Source organism: Amphiura filiformis, chromosome 13 (genome assembly GCF_039555335.1).
Source record: "Amphiura filiformis chromosome 13, Afil_fr2py, whole genome shotgun sequence".
Taxonomy (NCBI): Eukaryota; Metazoa; Echinodermata; class Ophiuroidea; order Amphilepidida; family Amphiuridae; genus Amphiura; species Amphiura filiformis.
In genome coordinates, this window is record NC_092640.1 from 6,859,834 (window position 1) to 6,880,927 (window position 21,094).

The window sequence follows — 21,094 nt, forward strand, 5'->3', positions numbered from 1 at the left end:
ATATGTGCAAAAAGTCCGGCACTTTACCAACTGAGCTAATGGGGTTGAGACACACATTTGAAGGTTTATTTGTTCGTATAGACGAATCCAAATCCACGCATTCCTACACCTGACTAGCAGCCTTTAGTTGGGTACCCGTCGGCTACAATGCACCCAAAATGTGAAATGATTCGCCCTTGGCGGAAATTTTAAACTGCATTCCATCACCCGTTTTACATCTTCCGCGAAAACACAGGTAGACAAAAGAATGATGAAAGTTTACAACACAATAGGCCCTACAGTTCCCTTCGGCAAAACACACAGCTTCTACATGGTCTATTCGCTGTTGAAGTGACATAATAATCGGATTAACTACACCATAGCAAACGCTACAAATGGATGTACTTGCGAATAAAAGGACTATGTATGAATAGATGCGATGGGATTACCTGCGGAATTATATCTATTGTATTATTCTATTAACCCTCCTCGTCCTTGCATTTTCTCTAGGTGTTAGGCGGCTTTTATTTGCACAATAGGGCGCTCAAAACACCAGGTTGGTGCTAGCGGCTACCCAAAGATGGCTGACCAAATCCTGACCATGACTTGGCTCGTTGGATTCGTCTATATGTGTATCGATGATTTGCTCAAAACCCTTTACACTTTGGTAGAATGGGGCTCTTCATGTTTGCATGTTTTAAAAGCGCTCGATAGTAAGCACATAATGCTAACTATCGAGTTTTTACGGTAGTTAGTTACAGGGTCTGTGCTTTTACAATATTGCTTTAAGAATACTTGTAGATCCTTGGAGTAATATCCAGGAGTAATATCAGTCGCAAATACTGGACAATGTTTCGTTTTTATTAACAGATACATTTGTGTGGATGGGTAACACAGCAAGTGCAAGCAGCCAGGGGGAAATTATCCCAGCCGATGGAAGGTAGGTTTTAAGCATTTGGGCAATGATGCCCTGACTTTCATATTAGGTATATTCAATTTCCAGACAAGGGACACTCTCGTTTCGTTATGAATTCGGCAGAGTGACGAATCGAGAATTTTGAGCAAATTGAGTTTTTGTATGCTTATGATTATGTTTCAGGTTATCTTTTATTTCCACCAAAAATAAATGGTAAATCTTACTCCCCGACGTAGTTATTGAAATTTTGATTTGGACGAATCGCACCTGAGTGCGATAAATGAATTCGGCAAAGAGACGAATCGTATACTTAGCTGTACAAATCAGGTTGATCTATAGTATTGTATAGCTGCAAACCCCGATTTTTCTATATTAAATGTCCTATACTGATATATTTGATACCAACGTATAGCTGTAGGTATCTTCTATCCAGTGATACCAAAATAAGTACAAACATTCCCCATATGATATCGCTACGGCTTAATAATGTGAGTGCGCCCCCCCTGAAATGGGAAAATCCCAGAAAATCATACACAAAATATAGGACAATGTTGTTATTTATGCTTATAAAATCCTCGAGTTTTTGTTACAAGGATGACTATTTATAACTTCTATACCAAGTTAAGTCTACATGGCCTTAGGACAACCAGTAATTTCAACACAAAAGCCCCACATCAAGGATGCGTGCTATGGTGTACACGTAGTTGAATGCGTATTCGACCTCGAATACGACTCTCTGCGCAGTGGTAGAGACATTTTGGATACAGCATAAAGCCGAATACCTGTTAAAACGCGTTTTGAGGGATATATCAGAACATGCAAGTTTTGCAAATAATTCGTGTACATTCACTTTACATTTCAAATGAGTGCTCACGAATGTTCTAAATTTTTAGGAGGAGCAATGGAATGGTACCAAGATTTTCAAACGCCGTTTACTCATAACAGCAATTTTGCGTATTCGGCACTCTGCCGTGCTCATTACGGTTTGATCTATTGGATTTCGTATTGGACCTGGGTCAATTTAATGTCAAACGTGATACCCAGGGTACTGGCTGCCAGGTGTTATTCGCTGCATCTGCCCCACAATTCTAAAGCAGCAGTCACTGGTAATAGTGAGATCCGGTAATATTTTTGTTTTATTTTGCCGCCACTGGGAATTGAACAGAGGACCTCTTGCAACAGGGTCAAAGACTTTAACCTCAGGACCCGCTACTCTTACACCCAACCACAGTTTTTCATATAAATGAGTTTCACCCTGACAGTATAACAACAGATACTGACAATTTTATGTCAAAGTTTGCCCATCTAGCAAGCTGCTAGCTCAAAATATTACCCCATTTACTCAGTTACCAAAATTTGTCAAACTACCCTAAAAAACAAAAAACAAAACAAAAAAACCCGTGACAAACTACAAAAAACTATAAAAAAATCCTTTTTGGTTGAACTAACTGCCTGTGTGATTTCAAGTGGATATGAGAAGCAACCATGTTGGATGTACTAGTAAATAAATTTAAGCTCTGTTGAAAAATAACTTTCATAATTTTCTTGATAAATGTTGCAGCTCAAATGTCCTTGGGTCGTACAATAATGCAGTTGTGCAATTGGATCTTCCAGGCAACAAAACTCTTACTGATTACAAGTGGATATCTATTTGGGATCGTCGATTTGCAGTGAGTATGAGATAAGATTCATCTGTTGTCCAAGATGTATATATATGATAAGGGTAATGAACTGAGTGCAATGCATTAGTCAAGATAATCGCACGCGCCGTAGAGTCATTCGATAACTCCATGGGAAGTGCAATTATATTGACTAATGTATTTGCACCAGTACATTATACATCATATACACTTCTAGTGCCCGTTTCTATTCATCGTTATGTATTCTTCTCCCGTGCATTATTTTTGCGAACTACCCTTCATAGCCCAAATTATATAAACCTGCACGCTAAACAATGCATTATCTAAAACCCGCACGCTAAACAATAGATTCTAGATAATACGTGCACGCTCAAATACTAGAAATACTACTTTCACATAACTATATAGTAGAGTTAGGTGGCGCTTTCGACACAGAGGTCACATAACTATATAATTGTCTGTTCGGTATATATACCATCAAAAAAGTACGAATATACATTCTGTGGTGTTAAAATGGTATAGTTACAAACGGTGTTCTATTTTGCAAATATCATTGTCATAAATTATGATAAATGACCTCAAATAAATCAAACATCAAATGAGAATAATAGAGCTTCTATTAATTAAAAGGGCCAAAAACAGGTGGATCATAATTATACAAGATGACACCATTACAAAAAATTCAGCATTTTATAAATGAAATACATGTAGGCCTATATCTAAAATAACATGGCCGGGCCAGGAAAAACACACTAGCGCATAATATCATGCTCATGCTTTATAATACTAAACAAATTGTAAAATCCCAATGTCGTGTGTTTTAATATAAGTAGATTTTTTAAAGTTCAAATTATAGAGCTATAAAGTCCAGTTGATTTTTTTTCTCATCTCAATTCACCGTAGTACAAGTCGGATATATAAATTGATCGTTTCTAGGTGAACTGGTTCAATGCTCTCTGTGTTCGAAACCACGATATTAAATGATCACAACATAAAGTCAATTGGTTACAAACCATGCGTGAATAAGTTACTAAAGTATGACGTATGGCGCAATCGATACCATTGATACTTAACTTATACAGGGATTGATTTTCTTTACCAGTTAAATTTTACCTAGCTGGTCAATGACCTGACGGTGTTTTTAAAATGTAAGATATTTTCCTTAATATTAAAACTAATATAATGAATGCAGCAATTAATATTGCTTATTGTTTTAATACACTCAAAGTGTATGACGGATAATGTACACGTGCAAATGCATTCGTCAAGATAATTGCACTTGCCATGGAGTTATTGCATTTAGCTCTCGAGCCTATCGGCTCTCGAGCTAAATGCAATAACTCCACGGTGCGTGCGATTATCTTGACAAATGCATTGCACTCAGTTCATTATCCTTATCATACATCAAGAATTCAGTTACAATAAAACAACAATTGCTGAATTCATTATTTTAGTTTGAACATGTAGGAAAAATTGATCTTAAATCAAAATACTGACAGGCCACTGATCTGGTTTGAAGGCAAGGCTGCATGTACCTAACAGGAACATAAGTTTTCTACAGTGTATGTCATCAATGGTATTCATGGTATAGATTACATTGTGTGAAAGTCGTATTTTAGTATTTGTAAGTAGTACTTACTGGTCCACCCTCCTGCGAGACTCCTGAGCAATTATCTAAAATCTACTGTTTAGCGTGCCGGTTTCAGATATTATCAGGATGGTGAGAGTTTATGAGAGCAATGTCGGGACCTCGGTTCACAGGAAGTGGGAAGAGATGATATACCACCACCATGACCACCACCATAACGTTTCTAGAGTTAGAGTTAGACTTATTTTAGTGTTCAATTCAACCCACGATGCAAACCAAATCACTGAGGTACATGAACATGATTTAAATGATGCTTAGTTGTACCGCACAGCAACTATATAGAAAACGAATGAAATGTTTTGTAACTACAATTCGTCGACCCCATTGTGACGAGATTATCTACAAAATCACCGTTGTTGCTCATCAATTTATTATAAAATATATTGTATAATTGTCAAATGGTAAATATGTTTACAATTGTGTTTTTATATCTACGTATTACAACACGGTAATAATATCATGAAGGAATTAAAAAGGCACCTATCCAGGAAAGGACTGACTTATGTCAATTCAGTTTAGTGACCGACAATTCCCGGATTGTAATAGAAGTTCCCTGCAGGTTTCTAATAGAGAGCTTGCGAAATGGAGTTACTTTAACTTTAACTTTAACGTCTAGAGGATTATAGAGGATTATGTATTCAAAACCACTCTGCCATTAAAGCCGCTTGAAGTTAAAGTTAACGCCAGAATCTATAGTGTGCCGTAAAATATGATGAAAATACGTCATAATTAAAACAATGGTTTGCATATTTCATCATAGACTACATAATTACCACTTATGTATTGTCTAGTTAATAGACCAATTATTGGAAATCTAATTTGGTTTGGGTAAAAAACATGCTACATGATGCTAAAAATTACTGATTGAATTAGATCAAAATAAATTTTGTTCCAAACGTCACACTTGATATATACATTTGTGTGTGCTCATGACGTACACCAAATCAGCTTGCGGAACCAAGTTTTGGCTTGACTTCAACGCCAAGGGATTAAGTTCCAGTAAAATGGACTGATTTTACGGGACCCAGCAGTGTAGTGAACTTCTGCGAATTGCAGCTACTGTGAACATTTTTTTACAACGTTGCGTGTCTTATAATTACACCTCTATATAACCAAATATGTTTGTACTGTTCAGGTATTTTATTTAATTATTATTTTATTCATTTAGGCCTACATTATGTACCCCCAATTCAGCAGAAAGCTGGTCTAACATGTGCCACGCTATTATACGCATAATTATAGGCCTATGGGTATTGTATGTCAACCAAATTATTCATTATTAAAAGAGGAGGCCTATTTGTTACAAAAAATAAGAATATCAGAAAAGGAGCATCCAGAAATATGTTGGTTGAAATTCAAAAAAATTTTAAAGAACAAAACGAGGATCATTCGGGGAGATATATTTATTTCGATCAGAAGAGGAGTCCTTGCCCTCCTAAAAGAAAACTCCTGGCAACGCCACTGGGGAGTGGGAAAGTGAGGATAGATGAATAGATGGAGGGAGGGGATGATATGGAGAGGTGGTGATGGTGGTGGTGGTGGGGGGGGGGGGCTAGGGAGAGCAAACAGATAAAATGGGCTTGTGTCCTGATGGAAATATAAAATTGACAAAGCTGACGTTTACTGGAATAATAATTGAGCTTTGATTATAATAATCCGGGACAATAATATAGGCATATCACAAGAATATTTAATTGAAACATGTTTAGAAGTATAATATTAGCGTATAGCTCATAACATAGGCCTAATTCCCATTGCATTGGTCATCGCCAAGAGATGTAATCCATGTTTATTCAAACTTAGCACCTATTGTAATAAGTGTTACCAACAAACCACTTCAGCAAACAAAAGGGAGAAATTTGATGCAGTCGCTTTAACATACCCTTCTTTTGATCACCCATTGATACACTTCCCCTAGTTTAAACAACAAGACGCTGTTGGTACAGAAACCAATCTGACGTTCGCGTTGAAGTGAAGTTGAGCAAGAAATCGAATCGATATTTTTGAAGTTGCCGTTAAAGTTCCAGTAACTTCATTCCGCAAGCTCTCTAATATTGCTATGACGGGTAGTTCGTGAAAATAATGCACGGGAGAAGAATACAAAACAGTGAATGGACACAAGTAAATAAAGACATATAACGAAGGATGGCGTATTTATGTACATTTTGATACCCCATCTGTCCAATTTTGTTCAATATTGAAATGCACACTTAGTACTCATTAGTTTGATTTTACTTCTTAGTTATTTTTCTCCCTTTTTAAAAAAAATGCTTAAATTAACTGATGTTCTAGCATTTATACTATATACACAAAGTGTCAGCTTTCTTGTGCGATATATGTGATCATGTTATGAAATCTTAATTTGCTTGGGTGGGTGAGTGGGAGAGGGTATGTGTGTTGCTGTACATTCACTTCTATAATATACATTTTAAACGAGTGCTCAAGAATGTTCTTAATTTTAAGAAGGACCAATAGACATGGTGGAATGGTACTTAATTATAAGAAGGACCAATAGACATGGTGGAATGGTACTGAAATTTAAAAAAAAAAAAACGCCGTGATTTATAGTGCGCTACAAGCCTCAGCACACTTTACAGATTGTCGCTGACCACTATAGCCCACATCATTCCATAAACCATTTAACAACAAATCAGGGACTTTGCTGCTTCAAGAGCAAACACCCTAGACATTCCACAAATAACCATCGCAACCAGGATCAGCTCCCGAGTTTCGTACGGGTTACAACAGTGCCCGGTGTATCCTTATCTACCCCACCTGTTACGCCCGGGCTGTTACGCCACTGCTTTGCCCGCCATGATAACGAATAATCATACAGATAATACTGTTTTCATTTTTCCTTCAACAGGCGAACTTAGGCGATCTAGTGTTCCCTATAGGTTTTACTGCACCTGCCCCAGTATCGCTTGGAACCCTTGGATATTCTAGACGTGTACATAATGTGTGGGCAGACGATGTCATCATACTCAACCATAGACAGATTAAACTTGTCAACTTGGATTACGATGGTAATGGTCCAGGTAAGAGTGGTTACACCAGAATATTTTTTTTGGGGGGCAACAAATTAAGAATTATTAGCCCAACTCCCAAATTAGTTGATTATTTCTGTTTTGATTCAACTTGGTAAGGTGTGGACCCTCATGCCCAGGTGCGTGCACGGGATGGTTTGGGGGATAGACCCCGAGCTTAAAGCCATATTATAACATTTGCTGAGGAAGACGCCCTCACTGAAATTTTAAAATTCCTTTTTTTACACGATTAAATTATACTTTATTAAACCAATATACCCTGCAAAAATCAAGACTCTAGGTGCTGTAGTTTTGTCAAAATCCGAGATTTTGAATAAAACGCCGGAACCGGCGCTTTATTATTACGATGGAATTATTAGTCGAACGCATACACGATGTTCATAACACACAGTTACTCACACGGCGTGCGGGACGGTGATGTACACAACAAAGGGTCGTACCACAACATGACCGAAGGAGTGGTACGTATTGGCGACATGTGCGCTGGTAGTAAATTCCAATTTTCTTTGCTTTGCCGTAGTTGTTCGGCTCAAAAATAGAAGGGGATATATCTGACAGTAAAAGCTAACATTTTATGGCAAAGAAAAGCTAATCTATTTTGTTTGAAAATGTTATAATATTGCTTTAATTCAAAGTAAAATGAGCCATTTTGAGCACATTTCAGCTGCGTATCAGCTCCCTACTTCCCTTCGCAGATATGCTCTCAGCAAGCTCTTCTCCTTGGCACAGCCACTCGGTAACCCTTTCAAGTAAAAATAAATTACACTAAGCAAATGCGACTTTGCACAGCTTTGAACTGGGCATGTTTGAACGTAGACCATGGTTTAAATCAGCATACTTCCACTTAGTAATTGACATCAAGGGGTCCGTCTGTAAAGATCTGATTTTTAGCTTTTGATACATTTGATATGAGCATAGGAACATAGAAAACGTCTGATGCTTTCCTTATTATCTCAGTGTTAGGAATCCACGGATGTGTCTATACTTACATTCACATTTCTTCATCTTCATATTTTCAGATACATATTATTGGGCTGGCTCGGGTGATACACCAACATCATCAGGGTTTGTCTTGGCAGATGAGTCCAGGGGTGGAAGGTAAGAACATACAACAGACAGATAGACAGACAGACAGACAAAAAACCAAAACCATCAACATGAGGGTTTGTTTTGCCGATAAGTCCATGGGCATTTTACTATACAGGCAAACTAACAAAATCAGGAGGCACAGTCTGTAAAAATGATGTTGTGTAAAATTTCTATAGCTGGTTGTCAGACAACGTTAAACGTTAAAGCTGGTGACATTGATACAAGAGAGAAATAAGATGGCACACAACTGAAGTGAAAATAAGGCACAAGTTGAGGGCTCAGTAAAACAAATACTTATCTGTAGTAGATCCCCTTCAAAAAAAAAAATGCAATCGTGCTTTTGAACTATGAATAAAACTACCCAGGAGAGCTAATCGATGAGAGCCTTTGTTTCAATGAGTCCTCGACATGGGACGATAATAACAGTTAGCAACCTGGACAACCGATTCTTTTGTTCCGCAAGGCTCACTCAGTCATTTAATGAGGCAATACAAACGATCGAATTTGGTGTTGAAATGAGCTAAATTTTGAGTTGCACCTTTTCAATGTAAAATTAATTTTCTCGGCCAAATAAAAAGCAATCATTTTCATTTTTTCAGTAAATGTCAGGTCAAATTGTGGTGCTTGATACTGTATTTTTTTTTCAAATCCTAGTGTTAAACTTAGGCGTGAAATTCAGTCATTTCGTGTAAGATTTTCGATTTTGATAGGCTTAAACTCTGCCAGCGAGCCTTTTTTTGGATCAACCTTTTAGCTTTTCAAAGTAATATAGTTCGCTAACTTTCTAACGCACATCACCGTGAGCGATATATCATAGTTTTGTCAGAATTTCCGTTAACCTAGGTAAACAAACAAACAGACAGACAAAATGGTTTTCATAATCATGGAATCCATATAAATTGAAATTGCAGGCTATCACGGGAGCAAATTTTTAAAATTCACCTCATTTACCAGAAAACCCAATTGGGGATTTGGGCTACTAAATCGCTGGTCGGGCAATATTTGCTTTTCAATGGAAAATTGCCCTGGATGACAACAATGAAAATATCGACTATTTCTGCTGGTTGCTCACGAGATAAAAGTACTGAGTTTGACATTTTCGGAGCATGAAGGGAAAAGCGTAAAATAAAAACGGAAATTCAGACAAAACTAAACCCACACGATGTGCGTTACAGAGGTGGGAAATATCTTTCTTTAGCAAACTATATTAGTTTGAGACGCTAAAAAACCAATTCCGTAAAAAGCTCGCGGGCGAACTCAAGGCCTATAAAAATCAAAAATATCACACTAAAAGACACAATTTGATGCTTAATTTTAACACCAGGATTTACAAAAAATATATATATCCAAGCACCAAGTTTTTAACTGACATTACTGAAGAAAAAAAAATATTGCTTTCTATTTGACCGAGAAAATTAATTTATCGATCGACTTTTAGCGCGACTAAGCATTTCTAAAGAATCGGTTGTCCAGGTGGCTGACTGATAATGCTGTGAAACTTTGTAACACTATTACTTTGCTCTTTTGTATTTTCAGTTTAGAAAAGCTACCAAGGCAGTCTTTGAATGACGTGACCGTTATTCTTACCGTCCTAGCTAATCAAGGAGATATATTCAGCATAGGACATGTTGGGTTATGGTGCGTCCGATTCTCACAAGATTTTGGCCATGTGGATATACCTAGCTCACCTGATGTACCAGTTTATGATGATGGACCAGAGGGTTAGTGGTTTGTGTTTTGTTATTTTTGAATAATTATTCAAACTTTGTTTTAAAATATGGCACAAGTAAAGCAGTGAAATTTGATATCTATATATTTTATTTTAAAAACATGGCAGAGAATACAGGCATACTTGTAGCTTGTAATCCATGATAAAAAGGTTGAAGATTGGAATCTTTAAACTTTATGCAGAACTGTTCTGAACACGATTGCAAAACTTCAAAAACTAAACCTATACAGCTGCTGGAATTTATAATAATTTCAGTAAGGATGTGATTGTTTACCCCTGAATATCCCAAACAAGGACAAATATGTCCAATTAAAATAAGCATTTGTTTTAATGTGCTAATCAAAGCGAAGCACGACGCTAGTTTTCAATAGAAGCACGGCGCTAGTTTTCTTGTTCCAGAACGCTTTGTGTACAAATCAATAGGGCATTCAATTAAAAAAAAGTGCAACTTTTTAGTTTGCATCCTTTTAAGTTTTGCGATCTTCGTGTCTTTATTTCTCAAACGATTTCAACGAATGAGGTCTTAAACTTGAGCTAAAAGTTACAGCTATTGGCTGTTTGTTCCCATTACTAGTAGTATATATCTGTCTTTGTTTAGGATATACATGGATGAACATAAACGGTACCCTAATTCTTTTGCTTACTACTGTACAATATACCAAGCGTAATACAGACTTGCAAATTTCGGCAATTGGTTAATTCTATATCAACACTTAAACAGTTGCCTACTTTATTATTGTTTACTTGTTTTCCTGTCTGCACAGTGTTCCACACATTTTTATCACAATGAAAACAGTAGCTCACACTTCCAATGATTACGATAACTTACTAAGATTACACCTGAATATTAATTTAATATTGATTACAGATATCAATGAATGCGATTCTGCTCCATGTCTAAATGGTGGTACGTGTACCGATGGCGACAGTGGATACTCGTGTGATTGCTCTAATACTGGCTTCTCTGGAACTCGTTGTGAAACAGGTGAGTGTAGTTAGCTCATTCGTTTTGACCAACATTTCACCAAGGTATTTACCGAACTTAATTTCTCAAAATATAGTATTTTGAGCTGGAATGGGTTTAATGGCTTTCATGTGTATATATATATATATGTATACATTTCAGGAAAAGTCAACCTAATGAATTACCAAACATGATTCAAAAATAAAAATGTAAGAAATAATATTTTGAGCTGGAATATTCCTTTACATCAATGCTACACAGCACAAATCCTACACAGCCCAAAAATCCAATAAGCGTAGCATTGTTATCATGGAATATATAAACACACACTTCAGGAAAAGACACATTGCTGCTAAATGTCTGTTTCAGTGCAAGAGCCTCTTGATTCGAATTGCATGAACATACAAATTTCCCCACAAAATCAACTAAGTATAAGTATGTTATGATCGTATCATGGTAGTTCTATCTCTTGTCAAATTTGAGGCAAATGTTTGAGCTTTCCTACTGATCTAGTCCCTATATAAATAATATACCGTAAAACCCCGTCTACAAGCATATATAGTGTTTTTTTATGAAAGCTAAATTAATTCGAAGCAAGCGTAAATATACCAATACAATAGATTGGTCTTAAAATAATACTTGTTCGTATATGCTTGGATCCGTAATTTATTTGCTCAAACTCCATAATGGCGCCTGGATTAATGTAGCTTTCAACTGAAGCACTCTATATGCTTGTAGACGGGGTTTTACGGTATATCATTAGTAACCTTCTATAGAAATGTTATCCGAAAAAACGCCTCACCAGCCCACAACGCTCGGATAATTTATTGTATTCTTCAAAATTCCGCACCATTGACTACATACTCTGATGGCATAAACTGCCAGGTTTGTCATCATGTTCCCAATGTAAAGTGAAAGATGCATGCTTTGATTATCATATTTCATCTGACACTGGTCAGGTTAAAGCTGGGATTGCCTCAAAAGTTAATAATGGACTATAACTGAGTCATACTTTATTGTTTATTATTTTATTTACTAGAAACGGAGTGTTGTGTTGATTATCATATAAGTGTTCATCTATTCGAAGTACACCTGCTTTGCATGTAGAAAAGAATGAAACATATTAATTGAAGAAAAAGAAAGGATACTTCCAACAAATCAAATGATCAAGTCAAGAACTCTATTGGTTACCTTTATATCAGCACTTAAGCATAACAAATGTTAAGTCGCAATTTTGCTGACCAATATTTTGATGCCTATTTTATTAATGTTTTCCAGTCTGCATAATGTTCTACAAACTTTTATGACAGGGTGTCTTCTACTTCTAGTCCATACGTTTAGAATATTCATCACAATGGAAACAGTTCCTCAGACTTTTAAATGATAACGGTAACTTACTAAGTATTACTTAACTGTACTTTAACTAAATATTTATTTCAGATATCAATGAATGTGATTCTGATCCCTGTCTAAATGGTGGTACGTGTAATGATGGCGTCAATGGATACACCTGTGATTGCTATAATACTGGCTTCTCTGGAACTCATTGTGAAACAAGTGAGTCGAATTGGCTCATTCTTTTTAACCACAATTTCACCAAACGAATGACCAAACTTAATTTCTAAAAAATGCAATATTTTGAGCCTCTACATTAATGCTACGCAACAATAATTATTGAAAGTGCAGTTTTAAAATATAACAGTGTTATCGTCGTTCTATAATGGTAATAGGTTTCTCTACATTAATGCTGCACAGCAATAGTTGTTAAGGGTCCAGCAAGCATAGCAGTGTTAACATGGTTTTATATTTTACATACACTTCATGAAAAGGCACATTGGGCTGAGACAAATTGCCTGTTTTAATGCAAGTAGTCTCTTGACTCGAATTTGATCAAAAGTACAAATGAATACATGAATACAAAAGCCACCTAAGTCCATGCGAAGTTATTTTGAGAGAAAAACCCGTGTATCATTTTAATTCCTTCAGTTAGATTTACCTGGTCAATATGGTAAGTTTTACGTGCAAATGAGTGGATTAACCTGTATTAGGTATGACGATTAGCATTTCAGGGACTTCGTGGGGTTCATTTTAAATTTTGGATTTAGGTGGTTTTTGAATCATATACAAAGACAACAATGTTAGAATGAGATTACCACTAGTAAGATAATACAAAATAAAGCACACAGGTATGTATAATGTTGATAAGCATTCTGCCATGTAATATAAACCACACACTTTCCTTTATTAAACCCATTTTTTGTTCAAAAGTCATTCTCTAGCAATGAATGTGTTACAAGTGGACTTTTATACATACTGGATTTCAATCAATGTGTTACAAGACTCAAATCATGGAATTGGGTGATTCTTTCATACATGCTATTTTTCACATGCCCAATAGACACAGAGAATGAATTTGAGTTGTTCTTTCATGCATATGAAAGGCCTATGTATAGCAACAATTTCCCATGCTTAACTCAATTTGGCCAAAGTATGGACTTAGGTGGCTTTTGTATTCATATATTCAAATGTTCTCCACTGCTTCCGCACTAAAAGCGTGATGGCAGTGTATTTTTCGTTATCTAAATCAATATATTACATATTATATGCTCACTTGAACTTGCTTGTAGAAAATAAAGAAATATAATTGAAGAAAAAAAGGTAAGTAAAAGAAAGACCACTTCCACAATGCTAACACAAAGTTGTAATTTTGCCGTCAAAAATTTTGTTGTATACTTTATCAGTATTTAAACGTTTACATGTTCCATACATTTTTATAAAAGTTTCGTCTTTCGCTTCTATGCTAGTAATTATGTTCAGAATAATTGATCACAATGGAAACAGTTCCTTTACACCTTCAATTACAGTAACTTACTAAGTTAATGTATGAATATTAATCAAATATTTATTTCAGATATCAATGAATGCGATTCTGCTCCATGTGTAAATGGTGGTACTTGTACTGATGGCGTCAATGGATACACGTGTGATTGCTCTAATACTAGGTTCTCTGGAACTCATTGTGAAACAAGTGAGTCGAGTTAGCGTAATAGAGATACCAAAATGCTAGTGTTGGTTACCTTAATGGTTGTGGCCGGAGGTACAATATAGAATGTAAAATAATCCATTGCCACCCCCTCTTAAAGTGCATTAAAAATGTATTAAAACTGCCTCTAAATTGTTCTGTCAAAGATGGCTAGACTGCCTTGACGTCGCTTTAAACCTGCCAAAACGTGCTTTCGCTACCTTACTGCTTACCTCTGCTAGCCCACTTCTGTATTTTCTGGAGCACATATTTATGCCACTTTTATTTTTGTTTTTATTCAATGTAGCAGCAGCTACTTACTATGGTAAACACATTGGCACATTGACTTCATATGCCCATGGTGTAAGGGGTGAGGTGTACGCAGCTAGCGATAAGCGTCTGTACATCACAGGGTTCTACTATGACGGATCAGCACCTGGTAAGAATAAGAAAGAATGAAATATGATGAAATATGATGATAGATTATAATTAGCTAATTTAATTGATAATATAATAGTTCTCAATATTTTTATTGAGAGCTGATCTCTCTACCTGTTATTTGTGTTTGTTTTTGTGTTTTTTGCTGGACAAGAAAATACGTCACATTATACTTACTTACATGTTCGTCTTAATGGGGTATTTTAATGTTTTATGCGATCGAAATAATTAATTATAAAAAATGGTTCACTTTTTAGGGTTCGCATTGAGATAATTTAATGACTTTTTACTTTAATTCCATGCTTTTATAAACCAAGAAAGCCGGTTCAAAGCCTCATGGTCCAGCAGCGTGGTTCCAAAAATCACCATTGAGAGGTGGTTTCTTTTTTGAACGATTTATCGCTAGGTTTTGTCTTTTCGTATAAATGTTGAGCGTTTAAATTTGTTTATACCTGATTGTATGCAATGCAATTGCAATACTCTGTAATCACTTAAAGTGCAAATTTGATTATTTTCACCACAGCAAATTTATACAAGATTTTGACTAGGCCTTAATATAAACTTTGTTACTCAAAATGTTAATTTTATGTGCTTCTGTGTCGGCAACAGAATTCAGGGAAAAGTGAATGGGGTTAAACAAATCTAATCCGAAAATATCCCTTCAATTCGGTATTATTTTGTGGCGAATTAATAGTAATGACGAAGCTCTAACATTCTTGATGAAAAATGTGTATAGAGGTGGTCATGGTTAAACAGCTAGACAGTTACCGTAAAAACTCGATAGTTAGCGTATGTGCAAAAAGTCCGGCACTTTACCAACTGAGCTAATGGGGTTGAGACACACATTTGAAGGTTTATTTGTTCGTATATGTGTATCGATGATTTGCTCGAAACCCTTTACACTTTGGTAGAATGGGGCTCTTCATGTTTGCATGTTTTAATAAGCGCTCGATAGTAAGCACATATGCTAACTATCGAGTTTTTACGGTAGTTAGTTACAGGGCTTTAAGAACACTTGTAGATCCTTGGAGTAATATCCAGGAGTAATATCAGTCGCAAATACTGGACAATGTTTCGTTTTTATTAACAGATACATTTGTGTGGATGGGTAACACAGCAAGTGCAAGCAGCCAGGGGGAAATTATCCCAGCCGATGGAAGGTAGGTTTTAAGCATTTGGGCAATGATGCCCGGGCTTTCATATTCTTCGGTATATTCTATTTCCAGACAAGGGACACTCTCGTTTCGTTATGAATTCGACAGAGTGACGAATCGAGAATTTTGAGCAAATTGAGTTTTTGTATGCTTATGATTATGTTTCAGGTTATCTTATATTTTCACCAAAAATAAATGGTAAATCTTACTCCCCGACGTAGTTATTGAAATTTTGCTTTGGACGAATCGCGCCTAAGTGCGATAAATGAACTCGGCAAGCATATAGTGTGTTTTTGATGATAGCTAAATTATATCGAGACAGCCGTAAATATGCCAACACAATAGATTGGTCTTGCAATAACACTTGTTTGTATATGCTTGTATCGGTAACTAATTTGCACATACTCAAAAATATTAGAAGTTTTTCGATGGATGGCGTCTAGATTAATTCACCTTTCATCAAAACCACTCTATATGCTTGTAGACGGGGTTTTACGGTATAGTATTGTATAGCTGGAAACCCCGATTTTTCTATATTAAATGTCCTATACTGATATATTTGATACCAACGTATAGCTGTAGGTATCTTCTATCCAGTGATACCAAAAGTAATGATATCGCTACGGCTTAATAATGTGAGTGCGCCCCCCTGAAATGGGAAAATCCCAGAAAATCATACACAAAATATAGGACAATGTTGTTATTTTTGCTTTAAAATCCTCGAGTTTTTGTTACAAGGATGGCTATTTATAACTTATATTTCAAATTAAGTCTACATAGCCTTAGGACAACCAGTAATTTCAACACAAAAGCCCCACATCAAGGATGCGTGCTATGGTGTACACACGTAGTTGAATGCGTATTCGACCTCGAATACGACTCTCTGCGCAGTGGTAGAGACATTTTGGATACAGCATACCGAATACCTGTTTAAACGTATTTTGAGGTATATATCGATTGTTTCAGAACATGCAAGTATTGCAAATATTTCCTGTACATTCACTTCTATAATATACATTTCAAATGAGTGCTCACGAATGTTCTAAATTTTCATCAGGACCAATGGAATGGTACCAAGATTTTTAAAAGCTGTTTACTCATAATTGTGCGTATTTCGGCACTCTGTCGTGCTCATAACGGATTGATCTATTGGATTTCTTATTGGACCTGGGTCAGTTATTTAATGTCAGACGTGATACCCAGAGTTTATAAGGGGTACAGACATGATCGGAACTGGCTGCCAGGTGTTATTCGCTGCATCTGCCCCACAATTCTAAAGCAGCAGTCACTGGTAATAGTGAGAGCCGGTAATATATTTTTATTTTGCCGCCACTGGGAAATGAACAGAGGACCTCTTGCAACTGGGTCAAAGACTTTAACCTCAGGACCCGCTACTCTTACACCCAACCACAGTTTTTCATATAAATGAGTTTCACCCTGACAGTATAACAACAGATACTGACAATTTTATGTCAAAGTTTGCCCATCTAGCAAGCTGCTAGCTCAAAATATTACCCCATTTACTCAGTTACCAAAATTTGTCAAACTACCCTAAAAAACAAAAACAAAAACAAAACAAAAAACAAAACAAAAACCGTGACAAACTACAAAAAACTAAAAAAAATCCTTTTTGGTTGAACTAATTGCCTGTGTGATTTCAAGTGGATGTGAGAAGCAACCATGTTGGATGTACTAGTAAATCAATTTAAGCTCTGTTGAAAAATAACTTTCATAATTTTCTTGATAAATGTTGCAGCTCAAATGTCCCTGGGTCGTACAATAATGCAGTTGTGCAATTGGATCTTCCAGGCAACAAAACTCTTACTGATTACAAGTGGATATCTATTTGGGATCGTCGATTTGCAGTGAGTATGAGATAAGATTCATCTGTTGTCCAAGATGTATATGATAAGGGTAATGAACTGAGTGCAATGCATTAGTCAAGATAATCGCACGCGCCGTAGAGTCATTCGATAACTCCATGGGAAGTGCAATTATATTGACTAATGTATTTGCAACAGGACATTATACATCATATACACTTCTAGTGCCCGTTTCTATTCATCTTCTCCCGTGCATTATTTTCGCCAACTACCCTTCATAGCCCAAATTATATAAACCTGCACGCTAAACAATGCATTATCTAAAACCCGCACGCTAAACAATAGATTCTAGATAATACGTGCACGCTCAAATACTAGAAATATTACTTTCACATAACCACTATATAGTAGCTTTCGACACAGAGGTCACATAACTATATAATTGTCTGTTCGATATATATACCATCAAAAAAAGTACGAATATACATTCTGTGGTGTTAAAATGGTATAGTTACAAACGGTGTTCTATTTTGCAAATATCATTGTCATAAATTATGATTAATGACCTCAAATAAATCAAACATCAAATGAGAATAATCGAGATTCTATTAATTAAAAAGGGCCAAAAACAGGTGGATCATAATTATACAAGATGATACCATTGCAAAATATTCAGCATTTTACAAATGAAATACATGTAGGCCTATATCTAAAATAACACACTAGCGCATAATATCATGATCATGCTTTATAATACTGAACAAATTGTAAAATCCCAATGTCGTGTGTTTTAATATAAGTAGATTTTAAAGTTCAAATTATAGAGCTAGTATAAAGTCCAGTTGATATTGATATGTTTTTTCTCTCATGAATCTCAATTCACCGTAGTACTGGTCGGACATCTAAATCGATTGTGTCCAGGTGAACTGGTTCAGTGCTCTCTGTGTTCGGAACCACGATATTAAATGATCACAACATAAAGTCAATTGGTTACAAACCATGCGTGAATAAGTTACTAAAGTATGACGTATGGCGCAATCGATACCATTGATAGCTAACTTATACAGGGATTGATTTTCTTTACCAGTTAAATGCTACCTAGTTGGTCAATGACCTGACGGTGTTTTTAAAATGTAATATATTTTCCCTAATATTAAAACTAATATAATGACTGCAGCAATTAATATTGACTAATTGTTTTAATACACTCAAAGTGTATGACGGATAATGTACTCGTGAAAATGCATTCGTCAAGATAATTGCACTTGCCATGGAGTTATTGCATTTAGCTCTCGAGCCTATCGGCTCTCGAGCTAAATGCAATAACTCCACGGCGCGTGCGATTATCTTGACGAATGCATTGCACTCAGTTCATTATCCTTATCATACATCAAGAATTCAGTTACAATAAAACAACAATTGCTGAATTGATTATTTTAGTTTGAACATGTAGGAAAAATTTATCTTAAATCAAAATACTGACAGGCCACTGATCTGGTTTGAAGGCAAGGCTGCATGTAGGCCTACCTAACAGGAACATAAGTTTTCTACAGTGTATGTCATCAATGGTATTCATGGTATAGATTACATTGTGTGAAAGTAGTATTTTAGTATTTGTAAGTAGTACTTACTGGTCCACCCTCCTCCGAGACTCCTGAGCAATTATCTAAAATCTACTGTTTAGTGTGCCGGTTTCAGATATTATCAGGATGGTGAGAGTTTATGAGAGCAATGTCGGGACCTCGGTTCACAGGAAGTGAAAGAGATGATATACCACCACCATGACCACAGCCATAACGTTTCTAGTACATTAGAGTTAGAATTAGACTTATTTTAGTGTTCAATTCAACCCACGATGCAAACCAAATCACTGAGGTACATGAACATGATTTAAATGATGCTTAGTTGTACCGCACAGCAACTATATAGAACACGAATGAAATGTTTTGTAACTACAATTCGTCGATCTCATTGTGACGAGATTATCTACAAAATCACCGTTGTATTCCATCGATTTATTATAAAATATATTGTATAATTGTCAAATAGTAAATATGTTTACAATTGTGTTTTTATATCTACGTACTATTACAACACGGTAATAATATCATGAAGGAATTAAAAGGCACATATCCAGGGAAGGACTGACTTATGTCAATTCAGTTTAGTGACCGACAATTCCCGGATTGTAATAGAAGTTGTCCCTGCATGTTTCAGATAATATTGCTATGACGGGTAGTTCGTGAAAAATAATGAATAATGAATAATGAATGGACACTAGAAGTATAAAGACATATAACGAAGGATGGCGTATTTTTGCACATTTTGATACCCCATCTGTCCAATTTCGTTCAATATTGAAATGCACACTTAGTACTCATTCGTTTGGTTTTATTTTTCTCCCTTTTTAAAAAAAAAAATTGCTTAAATTAACTGATGTTCTAGCATTTATACTATATACACAACGTGTCAGCTTTCTTGTGCGATATATGTGATCATGTTATGAAATCTTAATTTGACTTACACTTATGTTCTGCATGTTCTTTATCCATTGAATTTTTTTCTGCTTAGTTCTTTATGAATGTATACAGTGGGTGGTTGAGTGGGAGAGGGTGTGTGTTGCTGTACATTCACTTCTATAATATACATTTTAAATGAGTGCTCAAGAATGTTCTTAATTTTAAGAAGGACCAATAGACATGGTGGAATGGTACTTAATTTTAAGAAGGACCAATAGACATAGTGGAATGGTACTGAAATAAATAAAAAAAAGCGCAGTGATTTATAGTGCGCTATGCACAGGCGCAACGCCTAGACATTGATCCACAAGCCTCAGCACACTTTACAGGTTATTGCTGACCACTATGGCCCACATCATTCCATACACCATTTAACAACAAATCAGGGACTTTCCTGCTTCAAGAGCGCACACCCTAGACATTCCACAAATAACCATCGCAACCAGGATCAGCTCCCGAGTTTCGTACGGGTCACAACAGTGCCCGGTGTATTCTTATCTACCCCACCTGTTATGCCCGGGCTGTTACGTCACTGCTTTCCCCGCCATGATAATGAATAATCATACAGATAATACTATTTTCCTTTTTCCTTCAACAGGCGAACTTAGGCGATCTATTATTCCCTATAGGTTTGACTGCACCTGGCCCAGTGTCTCTTGGAACCCTTGGATATTCTAGACGTGTACATAATGTGTGGGCAGACGATGTCATCATACTCAACCATAGACAGATCAAACTTGTCAACTTGGATTACGATGGTAATGGTCCAGGTAAGAGTGGTTGCAACAGAATATTTTGTTTAGGGGGGAGATGGGCAACAAATTACAATTATTTGCCCAAATCCCAAATTAGTTGATTACCGTATTTTATGTTTAGACTCAACTTGGAAAGGTGTGGACCCTCATGCCCAGGTGCGTGAACTGGACGGTTTTAGGGATAGACCCGAGCTTAATTCAAAGGAAAATTGGCCTATTTTGAGTAAATTTCAGCTGCGTATCAGCTCCCTACTTCCCTCCGCCGATATGCTCTCAGCAAGATCTTCCCCTTAGCACAGCCACTCGGTAATCCTGTCAAGTAACAATAAATTACACTAATCAAATGCGACTTTGCACAGCTTTGAACTGGG

The 21,094-nt window shown here is 36.2% G+C and overlaps 1 protein-coding gene across 5 annotated transcripts in view; it reads left to right on the forward strand.

The window, feature by feature from the left end:
• LOC140167931 (uncharacterized) overlaps positions 1–21,094 on the forward strand; it is a 50,363-nt gene that overhangs the window by 18,462 nt on the left and 10,807 nt on the right. For 3 of the 5 annotated variants that reach the window (XM_072191221.1, XM_072191223.1, XM_072191224.1), the window contains exons 12-23: positions 850–919; positions 2,457–2,565; positions 7,050–7,221; positions 8,250–8,328; positions 9,856–10,040; positions 10,917–11,033; positions 12,453–12,569; positions 13,924–14,040; positions 14,342–14,473; positions 15,563–15,632; positions 17,383–17,491; positions 20,567–20,738. In XM_072191221.1, the coding sequence (XP_072047322.1) occupies positions 850–919; positions 2,457–2,565; positions 7,050–7,221; positions 8,250–8,328; positions 9,856–10,040; positions 10,917–11,033; positions 12,453–12,569; positions 13,924–14,040; positions 14,342–14,473; positions 15,563–15,632; positions 17,383–17,491; positions 20,567–20,738 (1,449 nt within the window). The remainder of the gene's footprint in view (positions 1–849; positions 920–2,456; positions 2,566–7,049; positions 7,222–8,249; positions 8,329–9,855; positions 10,041–10,916; positions 11,034–12,452; positions 12,570–13,923; positions 14,041–14,341; positions 14,474–15,562; positions 15,633–17,382; positions 17,492–20,566; positions 20,739–21,094) is intronic. The other 2 variants (XM_072191222.1, XM_072191225.1) reach the window with 2 other exon arrangements.